The sequence below is a fragment of the Cynocephalus volans genome, chromosome 8 (assembly GCF_027409185.1).
Source record: "Cynocephalus volans isolate mCynVol1 chromosome 8, mCynVol1.pri, whole genome shotgun sequence".
Taxonomy (NCBI): Eukaryota; Metazoa; Chordata; class Mammalia; order Dermoptera; family Cynocephalidae; genus Cynocephalus; species Cynocephalus volans.
In genome coordinates, this window is record NC_084467.1 from 67,008,381 (window position 1) to 67,027,911 (window position 19,531).

At 32.9% G+C, this 19,531-nt stretch overlaps 1 protein-coding gene and 1 pseudogene across 1 annotated transcript in view; one reads left to right on the plus strand and one right to left on the minus strand.

The window, feature by feature from the left end:
- Positions 1-19,531, minus strand: part of PIGK (phosphatidylinositol glycan anchor biosynthesis class K) — a 113,560-nt gene that overhangs the window by 83,202 nt on the left and 10,827 nt on the right. Inside the window, exons 2-3 of the mRNA XM_063106034.1 lie at positions 18,573-18,626; positions 14,114-14,205 (exon numbers count right to left, since the gene is read on the minus strand). Of these exons, the coding sequence (XP_062962104.1) occupies positions 14,114-14,205; positions 18,573-18,626 (146 nt within the window). The remainder of the gene's footprint in view (positions 1-14,113; positions 14,206-18,572; positions 18,627-19,531) is intronic.
- On the plus strand, positions 1,707-2,220 carry LOC134384890 (protein tyrosine phosphatase type IVA 1-like; annotated as a pseudogene).

The window sequence follows — 19,531 nt, forward strand, 5'->3', positions numbered from 1 at the left end:
TTCCAGACACCAACTACAGAATTTTATCCAAATTATCAATTTTGGATTCCATATTTCAATAAGATTACAGAAAAACAACATTAAAGATTTATAGAAAAATGGAAACAAGATCACAGAATTAAGCACTGAACTTCATTTCCATGGAATAAAAAAGAAAACTGATTTAAATTAAGAAGAGATGTTGAACAATATGGTAGAACTTCTGAAAAGACCCCTGAACACAATTTTAGCAGACAGCCAAATTAAAAATAAAAGAGAAGGAAGAGTTCTGAATAAGGAACTTTTAAAATTTCTTCCAGTTCAAACACAGAAGAAGTGATTACTAATATTTAAATTTAAGATACAACATGCTAGAGGTAATGTGGGTAGAATATGGGATGGTGGAAGTCTGACCCCATGGCTCACTCGGCAGAGAGAGTGCGGCACTCGGATCCTATACAGGGACGGCCGGTGCGCTCGCTGGTTGGGCATGGCGCACACAATGCCATGCAGAGCAGAGGGTTGTGATCCCCTTACCAGTCAGAAAAAAGAAAAAATATATATATGTGGAATGGTGTAAATAAATATTGAGTTTACTTACACTTGATTCTCACTCAATCACAACAATCCTATGAAGATTATTATTGTCTCCATTCTATTCAGTGAGGTCAGATCACTTTCCCAAAGTTCCATCTCTGGTAAGCAGAAGAGCTGGGATTTGATTTGGAAGCCCACACACTTTCAGCCGCAACTACATTCCTTGGCACAATGGCATACATTGCCTTTCACTCTACTCCCAAGCAGTGAGCAGAGCCAAAAGAAAATATTTAATAACTTCTACACTGCAGCAACAAATATTATATATACAAATATAAATTAAAAGCAAATATTAAATCCCTCACAAGAACCTCATTGTAGTGTTTCCACTTTCCATGATTCAATGAAATTTACGCTTCAAATTTCATTACTAACACTTTTCTAAATTTTAAATAAACAAATCATTTAATTTTAGAGCCACAGATTTTAAGTCTGTTTTCGCATTTAAAAAATTGAAACTCTTCCCCAAATTTAATAACAATAAAATCTAACAATGCTTCAGGATAGAGAAATTTTGACTTTAATTCTTTTTCAAAATCCAATATCGGCCTGGTGTCCTCACCACCACCTGCACCACCTCTGCCATGCAGCCAGCCACCACAGAACTCTTCCTGCAGCCACAGCCACTGGCACATCTGCCTCACTCCCACCTTGGTACCAGCTGTATGATTAGGCCACAATCTTCAATGAGTATAGATATTCCTTTCTGCAGTTACACATTATGGAGCTGCCTGAGGGCAGTAGAGATTACTGCCAAGCACAGCAAGACCTTTATGAGGACAAGTGAACTATAGAAATTCATTACTACCCCATCAAGAAGCCCTCATAGGAGTAGTTAACCTGGACAAAGAAGTACTGAATTGAAATCCACAGAGCAACATTTCACAGTTCTGATCTGGATGGGGTAAGCCTCAGTGTACTTCCTTTCTATTGCATCAGTATTGCTAGACTGAAGAATTGTTGCTTCATGTTAGGAGATTCACTTCCCATTACTCCCAACTTTATACTCAAAGCACTGAGAATTTTAAGTGCAGTATATTAAAACAGACTTCAGTTTCCTTACATCATTTCTATATTCAACTTTTTAAATTCTTTCATAACCCTATTAAGTATTTTTTAACTAAATTAGCATGGCTTAAATAAACCAACCAGCTCCTATAGGAATCACATACAAGAATATGATATTTGCTATTACACACAATCCAACCAATGCAATCTTAAACAAATTTATTAAGGAACTTAAGAAGTATAAAGTTACCACAAAAGCAAGGGTATATGAAGCAATTTATGACTCTGCTCTTACAGAAAAAGAAAGCATCCATATTCTGGACTAGAGTTTTGATGAAGGTACACCACCACCCAACCAGATTGTTTAAGTCTTCTAAAAATCAAGTTTCATGAAGAACCTGGATGTTATACTGCTTTTCATTGTGTTGCAGACCTTGAGAGAACTCCAGTGCTTATTATTCGAGCATTACGAGTATTAGAAGGTGGAATGAAACATTAAGAATCAGTACAGCTCATAAGACAAAAGCAGCACAGAGCTTTTAACATCAAGGAACTGTTGTATTTGGAGAAGTATCACCCTAAAACATGTCTGTGTTGCAGAACTCTAGAGGTCATATTAACTGTTGCATTCAATAAAACTGGAGTGCCCGATGCTATTGTCTTGGCAGTGAAACTTGAGATAGGTCCTAACTTGTCATAAATATTAGCCAACAAGTTAGCTTGGTGAATAGGTCTGATAAGCTTCTACAGGAGTACTGAAAAGCAGTTTTACCAGGTCACAATCTTGACACAACCTCTATGTTTGGATTACGATCAACCTATTTGTACACTCAGCAAAGATTCTTGTTATTCAATATTTAAAATTTGCTTATCATTTGTACAGTTGACCTTTCCTGAATTCACGCAGTATTGAGTTATGTCTTCTTTAAAACTATTTCCATACCAGAATCTTATCAGTACCTAAGAAATTTAGACAGATTAAGTACCAAAATACCCAGTATAATACTTGTATATTTTCAGTATCATACAGAACTAAAACCCTAGGAACTATGAACACTCTCAATCCTATGTGGTTTATCCTTTTAGTTATTTCAAACACTGAAATCAGGACCTACACAGTTATTTGCCTGCTCACTTCATGTTTACATTCCCCACATTTGTACCAGTATACATCAGGTTTGCACAACTATTGATTCTTATTGGATTTTTTTTTTGTTACCAAGTCTTAAATAGATTATTTAATGTCTTTCTATTAAATCTCATTTTGTGCTGTTAGTGTAAAACCTCCATTTTGAAAATCTACATTTTACAGAAATAAATCTTTAATGTCTCCAGGTAAAAAAAGCTTCACAGTTAATTTAATGTTTGCGCTTTTGGGTACAACTTAATAGGGAAGGCCTAAAAAATGAGAGTGAGCTATTAAATGCTTTTTAGTAAAATGTTGCCCTTCTCTTATGTAGAATACGAAGAATATACTCTTCAATTTAGTAAATATTTTTTAAAGGTAGATATACTTTGTTACCATCACTAAAACAATTCTTAATCATAAAATTTTTGGAATTCTTATTATTTTTCTCCCATTCCTATTAGACATTGTTTAACCGTTGCTGTAGACTGGATGCCCCCCTAACCTCACTGAGGCTTAATCCCCACTGTAACTATTGAGTGTGGGAAATCCTATTATGGTAATTAAAAGGTAGAGTCTTGAAGAGGTGATTAGACACTAGGACCATGCTATAGCAAATGGATTAAAAATGGTGGTCATGGGCATCGTATGAAGGGCTTTAAAAGGAGAGTGAATGAGGAGGTTACTCTCTGTTCTACCATATTCACGATGTAATACTCTCAGTTGTTGTAGTCATCACCAGGACAAGACCCTTATCAGATGTGTTCCCTGGACTCTGGACTTCCCAACCTCTGAACTGTAAGCAGTAAATTTCGTTTTCTTTATAAAATACCCAGTTCCATGTATTTTGTTATAAGCAACAGAAACGAACTAATACACCAGCTATTATTTTTGTCTCAAGTATATATTTTCCTTCTCTTCCCAACCCCTTTTGCAAAAAAAAAAAAAAGAAGTGAGTTTCTACTAGTGAAATGAGCAGACATCCACTATTCTGTATACTTGATAATTTATTGTGTAATTGACAAAATAGTAATATGTATTAATGTTAGTTCAACCATAAATTTATACTGTCTGGTAAATGTGCAGTTATAGTTCTGTGGAAGAAACAATTTTTAGTGTTTACCAGCTTGTAAAAAACTAATGCAAGAGCTAAACATCTAAATAAATACAGAAATGCAAAAAAAAAAAAAAAACCCAATATCTATACTTTCTTCAGTAGTATAATCTACTAAACATAATAATCTTTGTCAGTATATTAAAGTTACATTTGAGTATCTATTTTTATTAAGTATAATAATTAAGCATAACAATATAGATAAAATTAGATGAAGTGCAGGAAATTAGGTTGAATTTTATTTGCCCTAGAATAAATCCTAAAATACACTGGTAGAATAAGCTCCCTAAGACCTTATTTGATTATCTTTTGTTTCTTTTCTTTAGAAGTCCCATACAGTTGAAAAATTGACAGGTTACGTGAATTAAGTTGTGATTAATACGGATTTTACTTTCTAAAATATCATCCAAATTTCATGATTTGAAGATAGATAAAATTTTAAAAATAAGTTAATAGATAGGTGTAGGATTTAATGCAGGGTACTTTTTGCCAAATTGTATAACCTCCCACTCAAGTTCAGGCCAAATTCTTAGATACTATTAATATAAAACTCTGAAATATTCTTTCTCCAAAGAAATCAAATTACATTCACAAATGTTAACTTCACTTATCCTTTTAACACCCTTGAAAGAGTCAGATATAACATGACAGAGAAAGAACACTGTTTCTATCAATTTTCCATTAAAATTCCTGGGAACTTTCTTAGAAATACTTATCACCATTTTCCGTAGTGAAATGTGAAGTTGAGTCTTACTTATTCTGAGGTCACTACCACTGCTACCATCCAAGCGCTTACGTTTTTTCTTGGGGACTTTAATTTACTCCCCTATCTTTTTCTCTTCCCTATATCCCCACTTCAGTAGAAATTACAGAAATTGCCAAGTATATTCTCAACAGCATACACACAAATAAAATAAAATAAAACAAACAAATAAATGTTCTCAATACACACAATTGTCCAGGACTTTCTCTCTCTTTCAAGTCAAAAAAGTTGTAGCTGACGGAGTGGCATAACTGTGTGTTGTGTGTGATTCTCCTAAGCTATTGTCTTTGTTCCTTCAGATGACAACTCAAGTATGAGGAAATGAGACTTATATCAGGCAGGCAGAATATCCACATTGACTTAGAAGCCTCATGCCCCACTGAATTTGGTGTCTTACATAGCAACTCCTTAGACAGTTTTCAGGGTCCTTAAAAGGAGCAAGCTCAATTACAAGAATCATCACACTCAGGGAAGCCCAAAGATACATGTTTCTCCTCGGGTATTTATCATTTATTTATTCCAGTTTAGTTGCAGTCATCTAATCAATAAGGGAACATTTTTACAATAAGTTGTCTGCTTTTATCAGATACCAAAGGAGCAAAGTTAGAAAATAAACAAAAATAAAATTCTTATGCAGAAGGAAAGGGCTTTGTTAATCCTTTACCACACCTTAATATTTGTTCCAGTTAGGTTCTCCTAACTGCAATGAATCACTAAAGTTAGTTAATGATGGAAGGATGAGTTTTAAAATGTTACACAATTTTATGGAAATGCAAGAATAGGGCCTTAGAAAGAGTAGAATTAAAAAACAGTTCTAGATATAACAACATAAAATTTGTGGAACTTCAGACTCCAGTGTTTTGCTGCTAATGTGACAGTTATTCTGTAAGTATCTGCTCCTTTCTCCTTTCCTTAGTAATAGGCTTATTATTCCTGTCTAGCCTGTACACAAGCAACTCATCACTGAAAATGGCTCACAAACCTCGACCTGTTTATGACTGTTCTTATAATTAAGACTCTCATAGTAATAATAAAATTAGTATTTATCATCATTAAATTAGTGCTAAGTCATTTAATGCTAGACCAATGTAATCAAAGGAATTACAAAACTGATTCAAGAGACTGTAACAAAGCAAAGAAGGGAACTGGGAATATCAACAATATTCACCCTGTTTAGGTGTTATTTTCCCATTTTACAGATGAGGAAGCAAAGGCTGAGAGAGATTAAATAACCTATATAAGATCAAAAAACTAATAGTGACTGTCTCAGGCCACTTCTAGGTTTATTGAAGGCCTGATGATACAGTAAGAAGTAAAACATGTAAGTATGAGCCTCAGGTACAGCAAGGAATTGCCTTACGTGATAGCAGGTAGAACTTTCAGTGACAAAGTGATCCTTCCCCTATTGACTATTCTGGATTCCTCTGACCTGTCTGATTTCTCATTCTCTGAGGGCCACACCAACTGCCAAACTTAGGGATTACCATGGTGAGAAAAGGGAAGTTGAGGGAAGCTCTGGCTACTTGCTCATCCCTATCTCATATATTCTTTGTGTTGCTGCTTTGTTGATTTGATAGTAACCTGAAACACAAGCAACTTAAGTCACCATCATTCTTACTCATCTCTGAAGTTAGGCCAGCCTTGGTGGTCTGGCTGACTCACCAACAGAACCAAGATTTAAACTAAAGTAATCTGACTAGAGACAGTACTCTTAAACATCACTGTTATAACTGCCTCACATCTGAGTTGTGATATCCTTACACTTACACAATCCTTAGAAGTACTTGAATCTTAAATTGGTTTATTACTTATTTTAAAACAACCATTAAACAAAGCTATTTAACAAAGCCATTATAAATACCCAGAAGACCAAGTCACTGCACAATCTATCATAAATTCTATTTGTAAGATGCCAATAGGTTTTATTTACTTCATTGGGGGTACCAAAGTAATCATAAAAATAATTTGCTGAGTTATCTTCAAATTGAAATAAACAGACAGTTCTCTAAGGGAAAGCTTATTACAGGAGAAAGCTCTGAAGACAGACTATTATAATTTTGGTTAAGTTATTAGATTAAGTCAAATATATTAAGTTATCATACAAATATCAACTTCATAAAGCATGCCAGCATTTAACTTTTTTAATTAATTGCTTGCACTTACCCTTTTTCTTTATTATTTCATTTATTTACACAGATGAATTGGGCAGCATAGTGTAATATAATCACTATATCAGGTTTCTAGTATTAGATCTGCCACTATGGAGCTGCTGACCTTAAACATCACTCTACCTCTCAGGAACACACTTTTCTCATGCATAAAATAAAGAATTTCTCTGGACTATTAATTTTAAGACTTTTAAAAACAATTTTTATCCCCAGACTTTCAAATTTAAAAAGGTTTTGAAAGATTAAGAAAATTTTATCTAGTGTTCTATAGTAATACAGGGAGACTACAGTTAACAACAAAGTACTGCATATCTTCAAATAGCTAGTCGTGATGATGTTGAATGTTTCTAACACAAAAAGGTGACAAATGTTTAAGCACCCTGATATGATAATTGCACACAGTATGAATGTGCCCAAGTACCATATTGTACTCCATAAAAATATACAATTATCACAGGTCAATTAAGAAAAATAAGTTGAATAAATAAATAAATGGGGGGGGAGAGAGAAAGAGAGTAGAATGCTGTTTACCAGAGGCAGGGAAGGGGAAGGCAGAGTGAGGGCCAAGGAAACATTGGTAGACTGGTACAAGGTTACAAAGTTACAGTCAAACAGGAAGAACAAGTTCTGGTGCTGTAGGGCGACAAGAGCTAATAATAATATTGTAATGTATTTTTCAAGATAAGAGGATCTTGAATGTTATAATCCCAAAGAAATGACAGATGTTTAGGTGATAAAGATGTTAAATATTCTGATTAAATCATTATACAATATATGCATGTATTGAAATGACAAACTGGACCCCATAAACATGTACAATGAAAAAAATAAATTAATATTAAAGAAGTAAGTAGTATTAAAAAAAAGAAACAGAAAAAATTTTTAAGGTACAGAGATTTGAAAGGAAGAAACTGTCATTGCAGATTATCAAGAAAAAATATATAGTCAAATTATTAGAATTAAGAAAAGTTCAGCAAGTTTCTAGAGTGATATACAAAACCCAAATTACATGCACAGCAACGGAAGTTAGAAAATATATTTTTCGAAAAGTATCATTTATAATATCAGCGAAAAAATAAGATAACTAAAAAAAAAACTACCAAAGATGTTTATGGAGAAAAATAAAAACTATAAAACTTAATTGAATGCTATTAAACACATACTTAAACGGAGATATATCTTATATATAAATTATAAGATTTAATACTAAAAAGAAGCCCCTTCTCTCCAAATTAATCTACAAACTCAGTGCAATGCAAATGAAAATCCCAACAGGGTTTTATGAATAGCCAAGCAATCCTAAAGAACAAAATCAAAGAAATCAGGTTATCAGATATGAGGAGAGTGACAGTAGTAAAGACATTGTGCTATGGTGAATGAATAAGCATCTCTCACTTCTTCAACACCCCAAATCTTCCTATTTTCAAATCAATAAGGAAATTTTCCGCATGCTACATATAACTCCTTCATGGTCTTCCTAGTCTTGCAAATTGGTCCTACTTATTATTTAAACACAAGAGCATGAAGATAATGGCCCAAATGCTCCTTTTATCTTTGTTACTATATTCCTTAGAGCACGTTTCAACTTCCTATCTATACTAAGTGTTTTCCTATTCATATATTATATACTCCTCCACTAGGAACATCATGTGGAGTGACAGACAGATCAGCTGCCAATGCAAGAATAACATGACAGATTGTTCGGAATACATTAAGTATCCATATTCAAATACTATTATTTTTATTTTTAAGGAGTATATGCAAAAAAAACTATTGGAAAGTGACAGCAAACAAAAGGAAGAACATTAAAAGGCATGAGTTAAAATTACCTTGACAATAACTATGATTATATATTGCAAATTATTTACAAAACACATTTACTACAGTTCCAGTCCTTTTGTTCATGAAACAATGAGGAACAATAATAAAATAATATGATTATCAATATATTAAAATAATAAAAATAGTAATTTAATAAAAGTTTGAATCTATATATTTTTAATTATTTAGAAAATTTTATAAACTAATTGTTTAGAAAATGTTGTAAACTAATTGTAATGGCTTAAAAAAATAAGTACCTGCCTGTACAGACATTCTATGAAGTCCTACACAGTAAAACAAAGAAAAGAAATATATATGGATAGGAAAGGAGAACACAGGACATTCTAGGTGTTCTAGGTGGGATAAATGGTCAAAAATAGAGATGAGAATGAACAAATATCATGTTGTAGATGTCACAACAAATCAACAAATTAACATAGTAAGTTGGAATTAACAAAGTAGTAGTTAAAGCCTGAAGGTTGGTTGAAAATTCTGGATTTGTTAGAAAGGCAACGGAGAGTCACTGCAGGTTCTTGATTGTGTGAGTGAAAAAATGAAAGCAGTGTCTGAGAAAGATAATTCTAACAGTTTCATGTAGGATGAGTTAGAGGGGAAAAGAGACTAGTGGCTGGGAATAAACAGCTACAAAGCATGTTGAAGTACAGAAGGATGAATTACATGAACCATGAAATAATAAAGACTTAGACAACAGAAAAAACTATGGAAAAAATAAGAAAATGGGAAAATCAGACAGGCATTTATTATATTTATTTAATATTAACACCCCCTAGTCACCACATTCAGCACATAGATATACATTTTAGAATTTAATAAGGTATTTAAATAATGAGTGATATTGATAAATCTCAATTAAATGTGCATTTAATATATTTTTTAAAAAGCAATATCATGGTGTTCATTGGCATGAATTTGATTTAACCATTCCTTATTAATTTGTCCAGGCACTTACTATAAAACTTTATCCAAATTATCCAATTAGCTTAGTGGGGGTTGAGAAACAAGATTAAAAGAGAATATAAATATAGAGTATTCATAAATGTTTCCTTTCTAGTCTAGACCAATGAGGTTCCACTTAGCTAAGTGTCATTAGCACACTATGCATTCATTCATTCACTCATTCATTCAATTCTGCATAATACAACAAAGAATGTGCTGTGAGGAGTACACAATATCACATACAGCCTGGAAGAAATGACGAGATCGGGCGCGTTCAGGGTGGTATGGCCGTAGACCAGCCTGGAAGAAATGAGATCAACACATACAAGAAAGTGCCACAGAGAGCTATAAATAAAATATTATTTATGCAAGAATGACCAAGAAAGCTTTAGGGAATGCATGAATTGCATTTGGACATCAGAAAACTAAAAGGGAGGGAGGAAGGAAAGAACCGTATGTGGTGGGGGACCCATGTAAGGCAATGGACACAGGCCAACACAGGTACTAACAAGAAAGTGCTGGAGCATAAGGGATTAAAATGAAATGAGCAGAATGTCAGATTTGGAATCAGACTGCAAAAAGCCTTCAGTACCAGGATAAGGGATTTGAACTTTATTCTGCTTACACCCAAAATTTCTGAATAAGGGGAGATGAGAATAAAAGGTTTAAATTAGGACTATTAGTCTAATAATGATTGAAATACGAAATAAGGAAAAACAGTGTTAGGTGGACTAAGAAAGCTATTCGATTTAACTATAGAAACAGATGGTTCATCAGATAGGGATCATTACATAAACTCATATCCACCCAACCTGTGTTAGAGCTAAATCATATTTTAAGAAAAATCATATACACATTTTACTCCCTGAACTTAATCTTATGCACTCAGCCAAAAAGAAAAAAATAGATAAAAAGAAAAAAAGAAAGACATATCTCACTGAACGTAATATGAATATTGAACGTGTTTATTCCCCAGAGTAAACATGAACTGGAAGCTGTAATTCTAAATTTCCTCAGTAAGCTTCAATTCCCATGTGCTTCTCACAGCATGAGCATCACAATTCTAATGTTAAAGATTCATATATTTTTCATACAACATGGATCCTAATCATAAGTAAAACACTTTATCCAATGTTCAGCCAAAGAAAACAATAATCAACTGTTACAGCCCTGGAGGGAAAATTGGCTGTGTTCGTCTTAATGAAAAACAATATTACACTATAATTTATGTGCCATTTGAAATTTTGAAAGTAATTTGGCTCAATTTTTGCTTGACATATGGGCTTTAGAACCCAATCCCTGCTTAATGCCTTTTCCCTTCCTCATCTTAATCATATTAAGCATTTTGGAGGTAGCTAAACAGGAATTTAGTCCAGAACAATTATTTGAGGGCAAAAAATTGCCTAAAAACAGTGAAATGTTTTAGGAAGCTAAAACCAGGCAAATAAAAACAAAATCTCTGAGGACTGGGTAAGGTTACAGAAAAAGTATAGGCACAAAGTGCAAGACACCTCTCCTGCATGGAACTCAGGTATGAAATTGATAATAATTAAGCTGAAGAGCACTTGAAAGGGTCTTATGAGTGTGTCTTTTCACTTTTCCCCAGAACCATTAATATCCCTTTTCCCTGAGTCATTATTTTGAAATAATTCTGGCAACTTATTTATTAAAATGTATGTATTTACTATCAGATTAACATTTTCTAAAAACTTGACTAATACAATTTAGGGAATATAAATGTTTTTACTTAGAAATTACAAATTTGTGTTTGTTTTGCACAACTGATAAAACACAAGTATTTCCAAGTCACGCATTTATTTATTTACCCAACACCTGCTGATCACCTACTATGTGGCAGGCACTGTGCTAGATGCTGGAAGTACAAAGTGAAATAAAACACAATCCTTATTCCCTTCAAGGAGTTTATAATCTAATGAGGGAGACATGCTATAATTAGTATAATTCTGTTGTAATAAAAGTATATACAGGATACTACAGAAGCAAGCAAGGGGGGGCAGAAAATGCTGTTTTAAGGATCAGGAAATGTATCTGAGTAAAGTGAATTTGGCAGGTCAGGTAAAAACTAAAGTTGTGCTTCCCAGATTTGGTTGTGCATCAGAACCACATAAATAGCTTGTGTCTTGGCCTCACTTCAGATTTAATTAATTAGAGTCTCCCAAATCTCCAGGTGGGCCAAGAAATTCATATTTTTAATATGTGCCACAAGTGATTCAGAATCAAAGCCAAGTTTGGGAAGCAGTTGGGAAGTACAGGCAACCATTCCAGGCAGAGGGACAGCTCAGCATAGCTGGAGTGTGAGAAATACAAACAGAAGACCAGAGAGAAATGAGAGCTAGAGCAGCAATATAACACTGTGACATTTCAAACAGGCCCTGCAGAACTGGTGTGAATTTCCAAAACAGAAGACAATTGTCCATGTCATGTGTTTTACTAAATGACTTCTGACATGAACTAATTTCTTATGGAGGCATAAGGGAAAATTAAATGCAAATACTTCTCATTTCAAAAGAAAGGTAAAATGCTCCTTTAAAAAAGCAAACAAATAAAAACCCAGAACACTACTCATGATTTTTATTAAATGTAATACCATTTCCCTAAGGATCATTTTTGGGATTATGACAAAAATTATAACATTGTTTTAACTTGAAAATGTTCCATAATGTATAAAATAAATTCAACGTGTATTTTTGAAATTCAAGTTTTAAAACTGAAAACTGTTATTTCATAGTAATTTGTTACTTTCTGATTAAAGTTAACCTATAACTATATTTTATACTCAATTCTAAATAGGAATAAAATGGAACAAGTCGTCATAAGAGAAATATTTAGTATAATAGGCTAAGAGCAAAACAGAATTTTTTCTATTGTTTCTGTTAACTAACAAATGGTTTAAGTCATCAACTGTTTAAATCCCCAATTCACCCCCACAGCAAAGACTTCTTAAACAGAGATACAGACAAGCAACCGTTTGAAACAGAAATAAACTTTTAAAGAACATTCTTCATTCTTCCCTTCCTAGAGACAAACCTACTAAACATAATACACAAAATGCACCTTATAGCTATCTTCTATTTCTAAGAAGTCTCTCCAAATCTTACTTATCCTAATGATTGATTCATAGGACAGACAATGATTCACTTACCAAAGTAAAACTACTGCCAAACCATGCACAGCGATTCTCTGGAGAAGTACATAGAGTACAGAATCAACAGCAGTTAAAAAAGCAAAGGGATAACTACACAGACCTATTTGAGAAGAACCAACTGACAAATGTAATTTTTAAAATAGTAATATTATATTGTTGCCTTAATTTCCAGATGAAATACAAGAATTACAGTTTTGTCAGTTTCTTGGGCTAAAATGATCTATTTACCCAGAATATATAATACAAGATTGTTTCTTGGGTCATTCACTGCTTCCTTTCTGCTCCTGTAGCACTTTACACATATCTCTATTTGCTTTTACTGCAAGTATTTGAATTCTACAAAGGTACTATTATCACCATGTAATAAATGAGGAAACAGGCTAAGTATGAAGCAACTTAACCAAAATCACCAATAAAGCTAGATTTCAAACTCATATCTGTCTGACTACAAAGATCTTTCCACACTGCATCATAAGTACTAAATAAATCAATACTAAATAACTGAATTGACTGCAGTTTCTTGCTATAACTGCTTTGGTAGTAGCAAAAACAAATCCATCGTATCTGACAAACCAATTGTAGAGGACATGGTTTTGAGTGGAGGTGTAGGAGTGCTGCTTTGTACCTGAATTCCCTCGCTGGATTAAGAAACTTCTTGCCTTATGAGTCTCCCTTCTTATATAGAAACTAACAATACCATTATACTCGTTCTTCCAGTCACCCTGCAGCATGGACACGGGCACTTACCTAAACTCTGCCAATATGACACTCCCACCAAGGACTCTAAGAGCTAGAGACAGCAAGAAGTTGGGACAGCAAAGATTGGATTTTGGCAGAAGGAGAAAGTAGCAACACTAAGTTTCCAAAGGTGACAGTAGCAGATATGCAGTGACTGAGTGTAGACTTTTGCAATTTTTGCAGCCACGTTATTGTCACTGGACTGGTTTTATGTCATGATTTTTAACCTATGTCTTTTCTGCTGCTATCTAGTTTTCTTTGTTTCTGATTATTCAGGGCTACAGCCATCCCAGCAATTCAGTGAACTAATCAATATGCTTTCAATAAATTCCTTTTCTACTTGAAACAGTCTGAATTTTCCTCCGTTGCCTAGAATTAAAAGCACCAGATGAGGCATTTAATAATTAATTAAATAACACTAAGCAATTACATTTTACCAAATCTTTTTACCTCAGTAAAAGATTTACCTTAGGATATTTGATTCTTCTTTTATACAACTTGTCGTTATAGTCTTAAGTTATATCTACTTTATACATGGTGGTAGGCTCTAACAACAAAAAAACCTTCAAATTAGTTTTTTTTAATCAAAAGCAACACAAAAATACAAATATAATAGCAGCTATGCAAGGGTGATCTTCACTGGAGTTCAAAGTTAAACTGTATTAAGGTTTCTTACCTGTCAGGAATACCTAGCCTCTTGACACTTCTATAAACAGAAAGAGTATTTGCAACGTGTCGATAATTAAACCAGAAACGGGATGTACACACCTAAAGTATTAAAATAAATACATTATTTTTATGAATCAAAATAAGCCATGCAGTTACAGAATTACTTTTCTTTACATAGGATAGAGATACTTAAAGAAAGAGTATGCCATAATTCAGGTTCAGAAACATCAAAGAACATGAGGAAATATGAATAAAACCAATCTCTCTAGAGGTAAGTCTTTCATAATTAGTAAACAGTACATAGAAAAAACTGAGCCAACGTAGTTACTCTCAATTTCTTTGATTCTATAATGCTCCTGTTTCTAAAAGATCAAATTCTTTGGAGTCAAGGACAATGCCCATAATCTCTTCATAGAATAGAGAAGAAAATTAGCTGTCTTGAGTTATTTAATATTCTTTTCATTCTGGATTGCTTCCTTAGTTATGAGAAATATAAGCCGCAGACTAAAACATAACACACAAACAGTTTTATATACACGTAAGAGAACGCATTATAAAGAAACTGTTGAACTGAACAGAAAACTAAATTCAACCAACTTTTACACTTAAAAAAAAAAGCTATTCCTAAAAAATGATATTAAATATGCTAGGAAAATCTAACTCCATACCTCAAAAGTTAATGTTCTTGGGAATCCAGTCTAAGGGAGGTAAACAGAGATTGGGGTCAGCTGGCAGTATATCCACCAACCACCCTCCTACCTCCTACCAAATGCTTGTACTTACAGTAGGTATAGTAACAATTTTGAGAATAGCATAAATGCTCTTGTCCTGGCCAAACAGAAAGGAACTATATACATTTTTTATTAAAATGAATTTTCAACCTGGAATCCAACAAGGAAAAGACTAAAATTTTTTGAATATATAAAAATGTAAAACTCCATGTCAAAAATACTATAAAATCCTAGCAAATGAAAAACTAAAAATAATATTATAAGGGCTAATTTCTTTAATTATAATTCAATAAGAAAAAGATGAACAACCTAATTTTTAAAATGGGCAAAGGAAAAGAGCAAACATTTCATAACAAAAGTATTAAAAATGGACAATAAAATTCTTAAAGATGCTCACTCAACTTCAGTCATAATTTTAAAAGCACAAATCATATTAATAAGCATCAAAAAGTCTGACAATTCACAGTGTTGGCAAGGGTATGGAGAAAAGTATTCATAGCTTATTGATGGAAATGTAAATTAATATAAACCTTCTAAGAAGGTAATTTACAATTGAAAATGTACATATCTTTTGATTTAACTCATATATGTATGCAAAAATAGGTAGTCAAGGCTTTTCACTATAACATTGCCTGTATTAGCAAAAATCAAAACCAAAAAATTAGAAGTCAAATCACTGCCTATCAGTACCAAAAAATAGTTTCCCTAACCTGAAGAAGAAATAGTATAAAACAATTTATAACTGAATTAGTCATAATAAAAAATTAAGTGTATTTTATCAAACAGTTTTTGTATCTATTATACTATTTAATAAGCATAAATCTAAAAGTGCCCTCATTTTCACCAGTTATTTTCTAAAGAGAAAATTAAGGTGGGAAAATAAAAGGGACCAGAAAATACCAACTTAATATAAATTATCACATATTCACTGAATGCAATATCAAAATAAAGCGAGTTACAAAAGTGCATGTGGTGTGATCCATTAGTCTTTTAAAAAGAGGAGAGGGGTAGACACACATGTGATTATACACAGTAGAAATTTCTGAAAGGATACACAAGAAACTGATAATAGAGATTACCACAAGAGAATAAAAATGAAGATCAAAGAGGGGTGCAATAATATATCAGTTTATACCCTTCCTCACTGTACATTTTTACCATAGTATGAATTATCTTTATAACTTTGTTAAACAGGCAAAAATGTTTATACAGAGTGGATCCTGAGACTAAAATGGAATCCAACTTTCCTTCTATCTCCCTTTGGTGGCAAAGGTTTTCTCTGTCATTTCACAAGAGCAAAGGGGCATTTCATTTACCTCTGATTATCCAGTCAAGACTAAAAAGAAATTAATTCAAACTGGAGGAGAAACCTAGATATTTTTAAATCTGAATCACATAACATTGAAAAAATGCAGTTTCAGTACTTTCAACTGAGCCTGGCAAAATTTCATAATATTACATTTAAGAAAGTACAATCCACTGAAGTTTCACTATACTAACCCCACATTAATGTGTAAAATATTGGGCAAAATATGAAAACTGCAATTCTTGTGAAATGCTCAGTAATATCTCTTTTTACCCTCTATTTTTCATATGGAACTCAGTTTACCAAGATTGGAGAGTTCTTCCCAGAACAGGGCAGGCCTTAATAAGTGTGTAGTATAAGCTAATAGTCTTTTAGTTTTAAAGGATGAGCCCTTCAGCAACTGGTAGCATGCACATAGGCAGTTATTCCCTCTTCAAAGAATTCCCCACAGAGAGACTAATCATGGAAGCACTCAGTTTCCAGTAGAGTTTATCCTCTCAAATTGGTAAATCATGGCCTGGCTCCTGATAGTTTTCCTTGCTTTTAAGTAGACATTGAAAACTTCTCTCCTTATCTCAAGCAGCTTTTGTTCAATTCTTTCATAACATCTCTTGTAGCTTATAGAAGGTATTCATTCTTGGAGAACAAGAAATGAACCATGAACCCATGTTATACTGTTTAATCACGATACACTTACATTTAATACAAATACGTATAGCAGTTGTAATCATTCTATTTACTTCTAGTGACATGTAGATAATTACATGCTTTTATGAAACAATTCTCAATAAACTTACCTTTGGCCTTAGTAAAGTTAATTATATTCGTATGTTTGTTCTGCACTTTTCAGTTGAATTTTTCTACCCACCTTTTACATTCCCACTATATTCTTACAATTTGTGTTCCCTAGTTTTCTTCCTTTTCTAACATGAGTTACTGGCTTTCTTTGCTCATTTTCTTTTTCAAAAAAGTCAGCTTCCTTTCCTACCACTTTGAACCTATTCTTTATTTCCTCATCCTTTCTTCCAGTCGAACCTTTTATACATTTTTTCATTAAGTCAACCTTACTGTAAACTTGTATCTTCTAATCATGTATTCTAATCATAATATTAAATGAGGGCCGACCCCGTGGTGCACTTGGGAAAGTGCGGCACTGGGAGCGCAGCAGCGCTCCCGCTGCGGGTTCAGATCCTATATAAGGATGGCCGGTGCACTCACTGGCTGAGCGCTGTGCGGCCGGTCACAAAAATGACAAAAAATAATAATAATAATAATAATAATAATAATATTAAATGAAATCCCAGTAGTGAAACTATTATCCAGATATTTCCCAAGCACAGGAAAAACAAATTGATTACATGTATCCTATTTGGGAAATTAAAAATACAAATTTATGTATCCAGATAAATTAAAAATGGTAATTCACACCAGTGGGGAAAAAAGGCAAAAGAAAAAAATAAGCCAATAAGCAAATCTTACTAAGAATCAAAACAATGTAAATTAAAACAAAATTGAATTTGTTGCCCAGCAGCCAAAAAGAAAAGATAAAAGTTAATAGTACACAGTTGACTTGAATTTAGAAAAAGACATACAGCCTTTCTGGGGAGTAATCATGCTCTAATGCTTCACATTTTAATGACTAGGAATTTATCCCAAAGAGAAAATCAGCAAAGTTCACAAAGATGTATGTATAAGGATATTCATAACTGCCCATGAACTGGAGATTATGGTACATTCATAACACAGAAAACAATACAGCCTTTGGAAAGATTATATATCTCCATATATACTGATAGAGAAAGATCCCCAAGATATGCTAAAGAATTGCAAAATAGCAGGTATAACATGATTCCAGTTTTATAAAAATGTATATCTATATATCTTTATGCTTATATATGACAATAGAAAGGGATCACCAAAATATTGATCCTGGGATGTAGGACTTTGAAATTTTCCTTTTTTTCATTTGAGGTAAAATTCACATAACATAAAATTAATCTGTCTTCTTTTAAACCTTTCAATATAATTGAATTTTCTATACTGATCATTTACTATTTTTGTAGACAGAAAATATTAAAAAGTAAAAGAACATAAGTAGACAATATCTATAAACTAATATCACAGATAAGAAAAATAATTACTCATTTCCAGCATTAAAATAATTGTACATTTTGTAAAATGCTTCCTTTAACAATACACTCCTAATTTATTCTTATTTATAGATTGCCAGTTGACAGATATATTAAGGGCAAAGAATATTATTAGAATATTATTTGTCAATGCAGTCAATTTAAAATATAGCTATATCAAGATTTAAAAATTCTGTTATAAATATAAGAAAACAAATTCTCAAAATTTGATTCACACAAAATTTCTCAGACACATATTTAATATGAACAGTAAAGCATACCTTTATAAAACATACTTACCAAAACAGCCCAGTTGTTTGTATGGCCACTTCTAAAAAATTGTTCTGCTTGATCCTATCAGTCAAATAAAACAGCAAAATCATTAGGAAAAAACCCCCACAATTTTCCCAGAATAAAAACTGCTAAGAACAGTTAAGATTCGTGGAATTTATACAGTCATAATAATAATCTTATGTAAGTTTGTGAACATTGTGGTATTTCACCTTGTAGACAAAATTAAAAACTCAAAAGAACTTACAGTTTAAAATACTGTAAGGAAAAAAGCCCTGAACTAGAAATCTGGAGATTTGGGTTCCAGTATTGGCTTAGACACTGATTAAACAGAGTAACCCTGATTAAGATACCTAACTTCCTTGAGACGCAGTTTCCTTACATGCTAAATGTAGGCAATGCCAACCCTACATCACACTGCTATTTTAAAGGACTGTAAAGATGTGGGTGCAAGAGCATCTACTTTACAAAATCATTAAGCATTACACAAATGAAAGTGTATTATATAACTCACATCTTACTATTTTCCATACCCTGAGAATAAGAAAGTAGAAAGTGTGCTCAATAGAGAACACAGGATTTGTTTGTTCAATAGATTTAGCAAAGCTATTCTTTAAAACCGCAACCTCACCCCACCATTTTCCTTACCATAATTTATCCATTGCGTTTATCATCTTCTTACATTATATATCATTAACTTATTACGTGTATTATTAATTAATCTGCCCAATAGGATGTGCAGGGGCTTTCATCAGTTACATTCACTGATGTACCCCAAGTAAGTTTGGGACTCAGTGAATTTTGAATAAATACTTTTTGGATGAATAAGTACATGGTCCAAATGCCTTTACTGGCAGTGAACAGAACAAGAGCCTCTCCTGGAAAAACTGAAACCACATGGATGATGGATGCAGAATAAGATAAGAAGCTATTACATAAAGGTTTACCATAAAGATGTAAATTTCAAA